Source organism: Rhipicephalus microplus, chromosome 2, assembly GCF_043290135.1.
Source record: "Rhipicephalus microplus isolate Deutch F79 chromosome 2, USDA_Rmic, whole genome shotgun sequence".
Taxonomy (NCBI): Eukaryota; Metazoa; Arthropoda; class Arachnida; order Ixodida; family Ixodidae; genus Rhipicephalus; species Rhipicephalus microplus.
In genome coordinates, this window is record NC_134701.1 from 134,662,510 (window position 1) to 134,676,506 (window position 13,997).

Consider the following 13,997-nt stretch of genomic DNA (forward strand, 5'->3'; position numbering starts at 1 on the left):
CATTTCGAAACAATTGTGTCAGTTCACCTGCAGCTCGAAGGCCATCAGTGTGCCAAAGATGCTTGCATGAATGATGTTGGGAAAGCCAGCTAAGATGGTCAAGTAGTCTGTTGTCACTTGGGAGCTGAATGTGGTCACCAGAGAACGACCATAAGTCATGACTAAAGGACCCAGCGCCAAGTCGGAGATCTGAAACGATCGAAATTACTCATGTTATGCTACAAGTCCGCTGATTATGGCAGTCTGCCTCTGGGTATACGAGTATATTTCGTAATGAGCTGAATGTGCTGATTTTAGAAGCCACAGCCAAATAAGTAAAGAAAAGAGGACCGATTAGAGACGCAGGCGTAACAATCATACCCTAACTGATCTCCTAATTCATCTTGCGAGCTCAGCCACAAAACAGCACGACGCTTCAGCTTGACCTCCAAACGTGGGCCGCGACAGCGTAATCGGGCCTGCTGCGCGATGCCTTCTGGATCTCTGGTAGAACACCTGTTTGCCAGACGGCCGTTGTTCGATCGTCACTCGGACCCGGAAGTTTTTCTTCTTTTTTAGGGGCGAAGCTTCTAAAAGCAGCATCCATTCGTCCCTCGTAGTAGTGCGTAACAAGTCTTACGCTTTGACCTGCGAGGTGGTGCCGGTGGGAGATTTCTCCTTTGCGTTGTTGATTAATAAAAAATTCCCAGCGTTCGTGTTAACTAAAAGCCGAATTCTCCTGTCTTTCATTCCCCATTCGCAGCCATTGGCATGTATATTGAGCACTATCTGGCAAGAAAGGGTTGCTACGTTATACTTGCTGGGCATAACCTCCTTGATTTTAGAAACGTTTAGCGAGCAGTGCCACGAATACAGTGAACTAGTATGTACCATGAAATCGAGGTGGTTAGAGGTGGGAAGTAGACACGAAGCGCAAACCACAAGAAATTGTGCGTGTGCCACCTCTTGTTTAGTCTTTGGAATGTCCGCTAGATGGCGGTGCTTCTACATGCGGAATATATGATGAAAAGATACGAGATGGTGGTACTTGGAGTGTTGACTAGATGGACGAACGGACACACTGACAGATGCATGGACGGACGCACGGATGGCTGCATGGACGGATGGACGCGTGGTCAGACGCCGGGGCGGATGCATGAACGAAAGCAGGGATAGACGCACGGAGGAACGTGCGGACGCACGAACAGACGCGCGCACAGACGGGCGGATGGACGCATGGATGGTCACACAGACGGACACATGGACGGACGGAAGCAAGAACGAATAGACGGACGGATGCTTCGCCCCACTCTCCATCATTCACCCCGTGGATATGCTGCCAGTTTTTCTTTTCATTGCTCACGAGTTTTTGGTCATCAACAAGATGATGATTTTTCGCTCACAACCAATTACGCCAAGAGCGATGCCGAAATTTCTGTGGAACGAGCTGTTTAGCGCAATCACGTTAATAAAACCATTTACACATCTGAGCGTTACTCTAGTTGTGTCAGCCACTTCGTGGCATGGTGTTTTTTTTTTCTTTACAAAGGAGGGGGGCGAGGCCAGGTGGAGGGGCAGTAGAGGAGGAGGCCCCTGCTCTTGGACGAATAAGTTTTCAGTGTTGAACTTTCAATCACTCATTGAAATTATTAAACCAGTTATATGGCGTCGTCATAAACATGATCACCTTTGATACCGGACTTAAGTCACACGTGCTAGTACGGAATTGTTGAGCCATTTTAAATGCCTGATAAGACAATTTCGAGTCCTTTCACTGGCCAGTGGAATATGTAGCTCTGAAACTTGAGCCCCTGATTTGAATATGTAACCAGAAATCTTGTCACAGTTGCTTTGAAAATAAACAAATAAAAAAACACCAGCCCTGCGCGGAACGCGCAGCACAGTCACAGCGAAGACTGGAAAAGCAGGCTTACTAGAAACGTTTGTAAACTCTTTAGGTAACTGCTGCAAGCCCATTTGCCCAGCATCCACTACACCACAAATAATCATTTTTGTGTAGTAGGCAGGCATTGACTACGCCATCCTTCGTCATTCGTGGCATAAGCATAGTACCCACTACACGCTTGCAAGAAATTTTGTGCAATTTTTTATGCTGTGGCTTACGATGATGAAGAATTATGCCTTAAAGGTTCATTTCGATGTAAATATTAGAGACACGAAAATTCAAGATTTGCTTTCAAATGCCGGTGTACTTCTCCTGACTATTGATTGATGAATGTGCGCGGTATAACGCCCCAAAACCCCCATAAGTTTATGAGAGACACCGTAGAGGAGGGATCTGAAAATTTCGACCACCTGGGGTTTTTTAACGTGCGCCCAAATCTGAGCACATGGGCCTACAACATTTTCGCCTCCATCAGAAATGCAGCCGCCGAAGCAGGGATTTGATCCCGCGACCTGCGGGTCAGCAGCCGGGTACCTTAGCGACTAGGCCACCGCGGCGGGGCTTCTCCTGACTATTCCTCGTATACCACGCTGCAGCAGCAGAAGTAGCAGTTTTGAGAGACAATAGCCCAACAAAAAAGGAACATGCGCGCACTGTGTTGTCACCACCCCATTTGCGTTGAGGCAATATACAGATTCAGGTAGATTTCCTCTTTCTGTCCCGGCCGCGTTTCCTTACGCCATCATTTTGAAGAGTTGACCTTACATTGTATGACTATCCAGTTATGGTGCTACCACATTCAGTATTTCGACCTTTTGGCGACACTGTGGCTATTACTGAAGTGTGCTTAATTTTCCTCGCTCCCTCTATCTAGCGTCGTCCACTCTTCCTCGTTTTCAAAGGTTGACAACGGGTGAAAAAAATATGGTAACTCATAACGGCCAAAGCCAGCCCCTCCTTTACGTAAACCCCCAGGAATTCGTACTCTGAAGCCAGGGAAGCTGTGCACGTGGTCATCCTGCTATATGCAGTCTCGATGCAAAGGATGTACGCCGCAGCAATACAGACGAATGGAGATCTGTGCGGTGGCCAGCAAAGTGTTATTGTGTGTCTCGTATGTTTGCGTTGCGGGAGCAAGCAATTTTTCAGTTTCCATGCGGGCGCAGTCAGCACTACTTTAGAAGAGACGTGACCTTTTTCCAACATTAGCAGAGGTTCGAGTAACGTTAAAATGCTCTTTTTGACAGATTTGCATCAGATGTTAGGGTTGGCCTCGTGAAGGTTTCAAGTCATGCTTTGTCAACAAAGTATAACATTGCCATGTGTTGATATTGCAATCATTGTTTAGCCCTAGAGACTGAACAGTAAGTGCAGCATAACAGGAGCAATATTTCGGCGAAAGAAGGCTAGGGCCCAAAGAAAAAGCCCCCACACTAAGTCGGTGTCTCCGCCCACATAGAATAACCTGCAATATTACGATGAGCCAAGCAACCGAACAGCTCATTATTGCAACAATGTCGTATACTTCTAAATGAGTCCTATTTCTGTTCGCCCTTAATAAAAAGAAGCAGGTAATATGTGGGCACAGAAGAGAAGAGCTTTAGAGGCCCCTAACACTTGATCTTCAGTAGGAAGCCTGCACATCTTGCGACGACCTTAGTTCGTTTCTTATTATTTTTGTCCAGTTGAGATTTTATGCACTGCAGCGCCCATAAATAAATGGCTAAAATATGTTCAACTTGTGGTCAAGATTTTTTTTCACGGAAATGAATGGTTTCTTATTTCGAAAATAAAATATCGCAAACTTTATTTTTTAGAAGCGAAGCTCCTTGCACCCACGATGTCTGGCTGTTGTCGTCGAGGCCCGCCATCATTCTTAGTCGAAGCACAGGTGTGAAACACTGTGTGCGACACTGTCTAAAGTGCTTATATAACGCGCGTATGGTTTAAATAAAACTAAACATTCTCTACATCGTTTATCATTATCTGTGGGAAATACTATCTACACAGCGCATGTAGAGCGCATGTGGTTGAATAATAAACATTCTTCATATCATTTGTCATTATCTTCGCACAATGCCTTCTACCGAGCGTGCATAGCACGCATATTATTGGAAAGTAAACATTGTTTATATTGGTATTTATTATCTGTGTGCAATACCATATACAGATCGTAGATACAGCGCATATCTTTTAAAAATGGACCGTTCATGGGCGCAGCACCGCTCGAAAACTGCTCCAAGAACAAGTGCATCGTTCAGCGTCCTGACGTATTGTGCAAGCAGAATCGTACATAGACCACGCCACTAAAAGTCGCTGATAACGACGCGCGTTCCCCGCTGTCATAACACCGCCATGGGCGAGAGCGCATGCGAGGCACTGCTCTGAGCAGCAAAGTGGAATCATCATGACTCTGACCCCAAAATTATGAGCTCCAGATGCGGTAGCACTATTGCCGCGAAGCCAACCAACGGAGCTGAGATTGCTGGAAGCCGCGGCTGGACAGCAACGCTGACAAGAAACGAAGGCAATGGCTCAAGCAGTCGCCGCTCGACGGCAACGTCAATGGAGCATTTCTTGAGCACTCACTTCGTGAATGTGCAGCCATTTTTGATAATATGTTTTGTAAATCCAGGCGTCTCTAGATATGACCAAATTATAAGCTCTCGTAAGCATTTATTTCTGGTAACTTGCTGTCCTTGAATATTACGTAGTGTGCAGTGCAAGTTGTAGGTACGGTACTTAGGCAGGGCACTGGCAAGCTGTCCCAGGAAATAAAGAATCTCATTAGGAAGCGTCAAAGCATGAAAGCCTTAAGAAGGACGGACAAAATAGAGTTAGTAGAGCTTTCCAAGTCGATTAATAAGCGTAAGGTATTCATTGTAAAAAGGTATAACATGGAGAGAATTGAACACGCTCTGAAGAACGGAGGAAGCATCAAACCAGTGAAGAGGAAACTTGAGATAGCGAAAAATTGCCTGTATGCACTAAGAAACAAGGAAGGCAAATTAACTACCAATATGGATATGATAGTTAAAGTAGCGGAGGATGTTTACAGAGATCTGTACAGTAGCCAAGGACAACCACGACCTTATTATAAGAACCAGCAGTAACCCAGATGACACCCCACCAGCAATAATAGAAGAAGTCAGAAAAGCTTTGGAGAGCATGCAAAGAGGCACAGCTGCTGGTGAGGATCAGGTAACATCAGATCTGCTGAAATATGGAGGACAGATTGTGTTAGAAAAACTAGCCACACTGCTTATGAGGTGTCTCCTGACGGGAAGCGTACCAAAATCTTAGAAGAATGCTAACATCATCTTAATACATAATAAAGATATGACAAGGACTTGAAGAATAAAGGCCGATCAGCTTGCTCTCCTTAGTATACAAGCTATTTACAAGGTAATTGCTAACAGAATTACGACCACATTAGAATTCAATCAAAGGAAGAAGAAGGATTTGAACAGGCTACTCAACAATCGACCACATTCATACTATCAATCAGGTAATAAAGAAATGCTCAGAATATAGCCAACCACTATACATAGCCTTCATAGGTTAAAAGAAGGCGTTTGATTCGCTAGAAATATCAGCAGTCATGCAGACACTACGGAATCAGGCCGTCGACGAAGCATATATAAACATCCTGAAAGAAATCTACGGGGGATAAACTGCTACTATAGTGCTTCATAAAGAAAGCAACAGAATACCAATAAGAAGGGTGTAAGGCAAGGGGATACAATCTCCCTAATGCTATTTACAATGTGCTTACAGGAGGTTCTCAGAGGCCTAAAATGGGAACAGTTAGTGATAAGAGTTAATGGAGAGTACCTTAACAACCTGCGCTTCGCCGATGACATTGCATTGCTGAGTAACTCAGAAGATGAATCGCAAGTCATGATTACGGAGTTAGACAAGGAGAGCAGAAAGGTAGGTCTTAAAATTAATCTGCAGAAAACGAAAGTAATGTACAACAACCTCGGAAGAGAGCAGCGCTTCGAGATAGGTAATGGTTCACTTCAAATTGTAAAAGACTATGTCTACTGAGGGCAGGTAATAACCGCGGAGCCGAAGCACGAGATTGAAGTAACTAGAAAAATGAGAATGGGGTGAAGCCCATATAGCAAGAACTCTCAAATTATGACAGTTAGATGGCCACTATCCCTCTAGAGGAAGATATATAACAGCTGTATCTTGCCGGTACATAGCTACGGAGCAGAAACCTGGAGACTTATAAAGGGGCTTCAGCTTAAATTGAGGACGACGCAGCGAGCAATGAAAAGAAAAATGGTAGGTGTAACCTTAAAGGACAAGAAGAGGGCAGAGTGGATTGGGGAACAAACGGGTGTTAAGGATGTCATAGTTGAAATCAAGAAGAGTAAATTGACATGGGCCGGGCATGTAGCGCGTAGACAGGATAACTACTGGTCTTTAAGGGTAACTGACTCAATTTCCAAAGATGGCAGCGGGTTAGGGGGAGACAGGAGGTTAGGTGGGCAGATGAGGTTAAGAAGTTCGTGGGTATAAATTGGCAGCAGCAAGCACAGGACCGAGTTGACTGGCGGAACATGGGAGAGGCCTTTGACCTGCAGTGGACCTAGTCAAGCTGCAGGTCAAAGCAGCAGCAGCTGCTGCTGCTGATGATGATGATGGAATACAGCAAAAAGAAAGAAAATACGCCTTAGATGTCTCATCAAACGCAAAATTTGACCATAAGCGTCGGCGTCTCACTTCGGCAGCGTCAACCCAGCTGATACCAAAAACCATCTCTTGATTACTGTTACCCTGACGTCATCGCACTCAGGTTTGGACAGATTGTCAAATTCTGGGACATCATTACAGCGTAACTAAAACGTTATGATGATGTCACAAAAGGTGACATCCCACGATTTCGTCGTCACATCAAGTCGTCACTTGGTCTAACTGAGGTCGATCAGAGAGGCAGTGCAAAAGGATGTCATGTGCGGAAAGCTTCTTAAGTAGACCGGGCGCCAGTCAACGCATCACCTGCGACCAAAAAGAATAAGAGGATGGCTTTGGCCTCTGAATCATCTTAGGCGAATGCATAACGGATAACATTTCTTGTGGCAATTACAGGTATAACAATGTATATCCACCTCAAAACAAAATGTTATGGAACCTTTCATTTAGAAAAAAAATTTCAAATATTTTGAAGTTGAAAACAGAAGGTAAATCTGACAGTTAAACTGCGTATCTACACAGTAAATATGTTATGGCTATTGAGAAAAATTAATGATTCACGAGGATCTGCCGCTGATGTCTCATCTTGTTAGGCTCAAGGAAATTTCGAAGATCCCATCCGCCGTTCATGCGAAATAACGTGTGAGCGAGCACGTCACAGGAGTTTCTTTGTCGTCCACACACAGTCAACATAAGCTGTTCAATAAGTTGCTGCTTCATGAGGCCACAGGTGTAACAGAAATACCACCTCTTCAACCTTCTTATGTGTCAAATATTATTATGCAAACTTAACACAGCAAATGGGGTGCCCAGGGCTCACGAAATACACAATTACGCTAATAATCGAAGAAAACAGGTGTGTAAAGTTATAAAATAAGAAAGCTCAGAAGTGTTGATCGCAACGTTAACAGAAACAGCGCCATTCGAAAAAATTTGAGCACTGCTTCAAGATGCGAGAGTCAAGTCAGCATTCGCTGTTTAACTCACGTTGTTATGCATCATGCCGACCAGGCCTGTCCAATTTCCGTTCGGCAAAGGCACTCCCCAATGGCCGTCCTCGGGTGAATGCAAAGTGTAACTGCGAGAGTAAGAAGCTTGGTGAATTAGCAAATTTTGCTAATTCCCGGGTGCAAGTGCGCTATTGTCGTACCACCGATGAACAGACTTAACGACTTACGTAAATGATGACAATGAATTGCTCTCTGCGCTGCTTATCAAAAGACCCGGATGATTTTAAATGAGAAGCAGCTCATGGGCGAGTGCAATGCGGTGTGCGTGACCACCCTTACTGCGCATGCGCAACAGATAGCCCAAGCGCTGCCATAACGCGCTCACCCGCTAACGCGTTCGGGTCTGTGGTAGGGGGCTGGGCATACAATTTCCTGCAAGTACACTTAGAGGGAACTCTGGCGCAACTGTCTATGGGAGCTGCAGCGCACGGCATTTCAGCTAGCATAGAAATGACGGGTAGTACACGCATTTGTTTCAGTTTCGTACTTTCGGCTCCGGTTGGCTTCGCGTGGCTTGAAGTTGCTTTGTAACGTTGTACTTCACCACTCTAACCTTTTAGGCTCGTGAATTCAAATCGGCTCACGAAGTTTATAACCGTCTGTTTTTTTTTTTCATTCGAAACAAAAGCAAAACATCGCAATAAAGGAAGACACAAGTGCATTGAAAGCCCTCAAGCTCGAAGAGGCAAATCCATGTACTGCCCATCATTCCCATGGTCGCTGAACTATATCAGCGCCAGAGTCCCCTATAGTTTAATTTAGGAAAAGCTTTGGGGCTGGGTACCTCCACCTTATATTATCACAGCAATCACGCGATGGCGTCGGGAAATGAGATTATGCAGACGCATGATGAACCGACGCGTTGTATCCTATAGTAAGAATGCGCTGGTACGCGCTAGCCCGTTCGGGCCTGTGAAACTGGCTCTGCAAGATGCGGTGGCCTCTCTCCCTTTCACTCTCTCAGCAATCACGTGATGGGATCGGGGAGCGAGATTCTGCAGACGCGCGATGAACCCACGTGCCCCCGCGTATATAGCGTAGCGATCAAGACGCGTGGCGTACTCCCACAAGAGTTCGCGACGAGTAACAGAAACTACAGTGGTGTGCTTCATTTGAATTTATTTGAATTCATAGTGTGCTTTATTTCAAAGCACGCGTTCACATCGGGCTAGGTGCCCGTGATGAGCGAGACTTTAGGTCTACCCAAGCGCTTCTTCGCAAGCTACTAATGATTCCCTTTAGGGGGGGATGGTGTAATTTTTCTCAGTGTGTGGCCAGAGCTATACTGAAGGTCCATTTAATGAATTCACACGTTTTGACCTAGTGTGCGCTTTCTTCAACACAACTGTATAGCAATAGTCTGATACGCCTCTACAGGGGAGCGCAATTTACTTCTAGACGGTGGATGAATATGAGCCTACGCCAATTGATGCGCACTCTATTGACTTTCGTAATGAGTCACACGGCCGGTGAGCTCGCCATCCGGCGTTCGATCGGGAATGTCTTTTGTCGTCCAGGAAACCGCTAATTGCACTTCGCTAATCTCATAAAGTTGTATTTCAGTAGGAGTCCTTACATGTCCTCAGATAGCGTGCAGGGTACTCGTTGGCGATCAAAACACGTGCAGAAATATGATGAGTTGTTTAGTTCTAAACAAGCGACGCTTGTTGTGTGTTAACAGCCTCGTAACGTGCATAGTTTTTCTATTATAAGTTGTTTAACGCAAAGGGCAGACGACAATTGTGGACTTACTTTCCATCGAGAAGCCTCACAGAACAATTTCAAGGATCTGAACATTCCATACGCACACTACATCCTGCTGATAATAAATATGTTTTCACACACGTGTACATTACAGAGTCAGTATTGGCGTGAAGAGCAAATTAGCAGTGCCTCTATGGGCATGCGTAGCTCTCTCGCAAGAGAGATTCGATATCCCGCAGTTGTTTACAAACAAACTGAACATATAATGTAGACGTCTCTCTAGCGGTCTCGAAATAGGCCCAGTGCTCATTACGTTTCCACGTGATGCTAACTTTGCCAAGATAAGGGCAAGTCATTATCGACATCTACACGTAAGTACCAACTCCTTCATTTTATCAATTATCTCACTCTTGTCACTTTTCGTAAGTGGCATTGCTTTTGTGTCTGTTCACAAGGTTCTGCACGGCTGTCCATTAAGGCGATATTTTACATATAATCTGCAGTTTCGACTTTTTGGGCATATTATAAAGCGGTAATTCTTGAAAATTGCTCATGCAGGAAAGAAGTAGACAAATAAGTGTGTGAATCTCACGTGAACCCCAGGTTTTCTGTAAGCAGATCCAAGAGGTTGGCCATAGGTCCAGACATTTGCACCTCGTCCATATTAATGGTGTCACCGCTGAAGTTCAAACGGAGCCAAGGCAGCCGCTGCGAATGGAGTTTTTGGGGTTGACTGCATGTTTATTGCAGGAAAGTTCACTAGCTCGCGGGACCATGTCGTGGCAAGTGGTTAAGAAAGCATAAAATGTTCATAATTAGAAACACCGTTATGTAGGTATGTCTGACTGTACCTCTGCAATATTTTTTTTTCAAGATGCAGTAATTACGGCGTACGTACTTCCAATCTTCTATGCCCCTCAGAGAACCACTGGCAATGACATTGCGACTGCCAGGATTTTCTACTGTTTTGCAAGCCTCTACAAATAACATTCGTTGTGGCTTTTGCGTTTTTAATTGTAGGGCTATTTACTAATTCAACATTGGATTTGAATCCTTCATCAATGTACATATTGCAACAAAGTACTCTGGGCATACATTTTTTTTCAATAGTGGTTTTGTTCATTTGTTGAGTCATTTGGACATGCGATTACACAAACCACGGCCACGTTAAATATATATATATATATATATATATATATATATATATATATATATATATATATATATATATATATATATATATATGAACTTTTCAGTGAATCGTTCTCTTTAAGTATTGAAATTCAAAGTCAGTGTTCCTACAAAAAAAATATATTTCTAATGTCATGTTTTCAGAGAAGCCATAGGTTAGAGAACCTGCCTTTATAGATCAACGACTTTCTGCCCATCCTTCGCAGACGGCTGGTTCATTAGCAACGCTTATAAGCACGAACGAAAATGATTGGTGCATTTTGCAATTAGATAAATCATGTGCAATACTTCTATCTTTGTATTTGAGATTTTTTCCCTGTTTGCCAGATTGTAACGTTTCAACTCACTTGCAACACCGCAACTCTAACCTTCTTTCCGAGGAATGGTTTCACTGCAATATAAATCAACAAACTTTGAATAAATAACCAACAGAGATGAGTATCAGCAAAATAAGTGTCACAACTATTTGGCCAGAAACCTGTTTATATTATTTGAAGGCATGTTTCATTGTTTAATAGAGTAATAATTTACAGTTTACTATTTATGTAGGCAAAAGTACAAGCGAGTCATGCTACAAACTGATAGCTGCGTGGACAGTCGTCGGCCATCCGGTAATTTCGTCTATGGTGAGGTGCGTGGGCCTCTATAGATGTGGCATGCAACATTCATGCCTTATGGCAAGTTCTCGCGTAATTTATCCAATAAACTTGACCATTCGCGTCCTGCGCGTAAACTGAACAGAATCATCTCAAGCAATCGCGAATCTTGCCAAATATTAAAACGTGTTCTACGTGGAGAATTAATAGCCGTTTTTGCGGAGAAATCTCGACTACGTCGAAATTTGTAAACAAGGGCGCATACCAGTATGTTACGAACTTCAGGTGCACACAATCACGCCATCTTGCTTATACAGCAGAGTTATTGCAATATCGCACTCCAATTTATACTGCGAAATACAATGAGCCATTTTTTTTTTCAAAGAAACAAGCCCAGCCAATTAGCAGCAAATTCTTCGCCAACGGTGACAGTGACGGCCTCATGCAATGTCTTAAGCCGTTCGAAACTCACCACTTTCGTTCATTTCCTTCAGTGGCTTCTTGCACCGTCGCAAGGAGAAGAATGATCAGGCTTCCGAGAGGCTACTTCCTAAAACGCAGTGAAAGTAATTTCTTAGGTATCTTTCTTTTTCAATTGTCTTACCATGCGCCACTTGTTATTGAGTATTCGCGTGACATGCGTGCATATGCGAGAGCTAATTGAGCCATGAGGCACTTGGCTATTGGAAATGACGATTCGTCGGCCATTTAGATTCTTCATAACGTATGCATAATCCCCAGATTGCGCTGCCCTTCGGATTAATCTATCGGCGACTAAGTGTTTCCTTGATGACAGCTGTTCTGCCTTTGCTATACAAATAAATGGGTTATTTTGGAGAGCACGTGGTATTTACGGCTATTCGCGGTCACTTTAGTCTCGGCACCAGTCTTGAATCGATGAACCTATGGCATATTCAAGCTATTTTTAACGGGTCACTTGCGCAAGCTAAAGAAACAGAAGAACGAGCGTATATTTATGGGGATGAGCCTTAAGGTAAATTGTGACTAAGTTTACCTTACGAACCCGAATACTTGAGTGCAAAATAAAAACCATAAGCGCTTTCCCTAATTGTTGCAGCTCAGGCAAAGCTACGAAAGAAAGGTCAATGTACAAAATTCAAATAGGATATATAGTGCGTAAACCTGGTTACGATTATTTAACGTGAGAATATATGCTTATTCAAACTTTCTTGACGGATGAAGGCCTGCATCTGGGATCGCATATGTCACCATCCTTACAAAAATGAACTTTGAATATCGATTGATCACGTACCGATGTTTTTTTACTCAATGGATGATCAATTAAAAGGCATCTTCTGATGAGTGCTCTGATTGAAAATTTATTGAGGTTGTAAAAAGTCGATTCACTCTCACTCTACTTTTTTAATTGACATGCGTAAGAAATGTTCAACTGGAGCTCGGTCACTACACGTTTAATGGACATACATTAAGAAATGTTAACTGAACCGCAGTCACATGTTAATTTGACCTATAAATAATCACTCTCAATGAGATATAGCTGATGGTTGATGTTGACACCTACATCAACATCAGGGGCCGAACGCACACAACGTGTGTGTGTGTGTTTGTGTGCGTGTTCTGCGGTTTTTATTGTGGGTATATTTCTGCAAGATGCGTTTGTTAGTATGGACCCTGCATCATGCGTACAGTTGCAGCACCCTGGGGAGCCGCCGTGTATCACCTAAAACTATGTGCAAGGAAATGTTTTCAGGTACTAACTGAGTGGTGCACGTGCTTCTGAACAGCGTATACGGGAATAATTATCTGGTACACACTAGCGTGTAGCAGTCAAGTCTGGAATGTGTATTTTCTTCGTTGATGCGAAAACATTTTGCCAACTGATATTAGCAAAATTATCGTTCATTCGTTGTTAATACCAATGCAAATTCTGTGCATTGAGAGTCAGTGTCTGTATATTATTATTGTTATTTTGTTTAGCGAACTTCGGTGACTGTAAGCGTATTTACCTATCTCTATCTGTATATCTAGGCGCTTACGTTTGGGTGTTCTCGTGGTCACCCCCTTAACTTGGCGTGAACTAAAATTAGCACAGGAGGTTAAAAGGGTTTAACGAATATGGCGCGCTAGTCAAAACATGAATAATGTCGCTATCCCGTCGCATACGTCACCAAACACTTCCCGCAAGACAGTGGCACATACCAACGGGCAGGTATGTGCCGCTGGTATGTGGGTATGTGCCACAGGTGATGGACACCTAATATCAACCCAGGAGCGATGAGAACACACAACTGGCAATATTAACGTGCGAGCGTTAAGAAATGCTTGACATCGGTAGCGTCGACCCGACGAATACAAAAAAAAAATGCCAGGGTCCCAGCTGAAATCCAAACCAAGCATTCTGCGTGGCAATGAAGCATTTTACCACAGAGCTACATACGCAGGTTCTCGGAACTACTTTTCAAATAGACCTTAATGTTCATGAAGCTTCAACAGTGGTTGCAATGCTGCCTACCCAATTTTATAAACATTACACATGGGCTCCTTTCGTATATCCGTCACGTCGGGTTAACGTCAATTGTGGTCACTTGCCATGCGCCGAAGTTCATTCATGTGGCAGCGTTCAGGATCCCCGCGAGCATCAGTGCTTCATATCAGCTTCTGGTGTTGCTAATACGTATTTTTCAGTTGCCATCGTTGCGCAAGTGCAAACAACTGGTTATATAAACATCTGCAACTCTTCAACGTATGTCTGTGCGAGCAAGGTTTGCACATATGTTTAGCGTCATTTCATGAAGCGTCACACAATAAAATAGCAACACGGTCACCTTACCTCCAACTGCTTCGTATAACGTCGATTCCCAGGTGTGTGGGATCTGCAGAATGTTTTATTATTTTTTATTAAAAGTGTAGTAAACATGCGGATTG

The 13,997-nt window shown here is 43.7% G+C and overlaps 1 protein-coding gene across 1 annotated transcript; it reads right to left on the reverse strand.

Moving 5' to 3' along the window:
* Positions 1-5: 5 nt before the first annotated feature.
* Positions 6-10,005, reverse strand: LOC142786317 (putative glutamate receptor). The gene is made up of 3 exons (XM_075883942.1): positions 9,896-10,005; positions 7,577-7,667; positions 6-189 (listed from the first exon to the last, which is right to left on the reverse strand). Exons 1-3 carry the CDS (start codon positions 9,964-9,966, stop codon positions 19-21), a joined length of 333 nt encoding a protein of 110 aa, XP_075740057.1. The 5' UTR covers positions 9,967-10,005; the 3' UTR covers positions 6-18.
* Between the last annotated feature and the right edge of the window lie 3,992 nt (positions 10,006-13,997).

What these genes read in the sequence shown, in the direction of transcription:
- LOC142786317 (XM_075883942.1), bottom strand. Translation starts at nt 9,966, where the DNA reads ATGGACGAGGTGCAAATGTCTGGACCTATGGCCAACCTCTTGGATCTG. An exon ending in ACAGAAAACCTGGGGTTCAC is followed by an intron (nt 7,668 to 9,895) that starts GTGAGATTCACA and finishes TTACTCTCGCAG; the next exon opens with TTACACTTTGCATTCACCCG. An exon ending in TCGGCATGATGCATAACAAC is followed by an intron (nt 190 to 7,576) that starts GTGAGTTAAACA and finishes CGATCGTTTCAG; the next exon opens with ATCTCCGACTTGGCGCTGGG.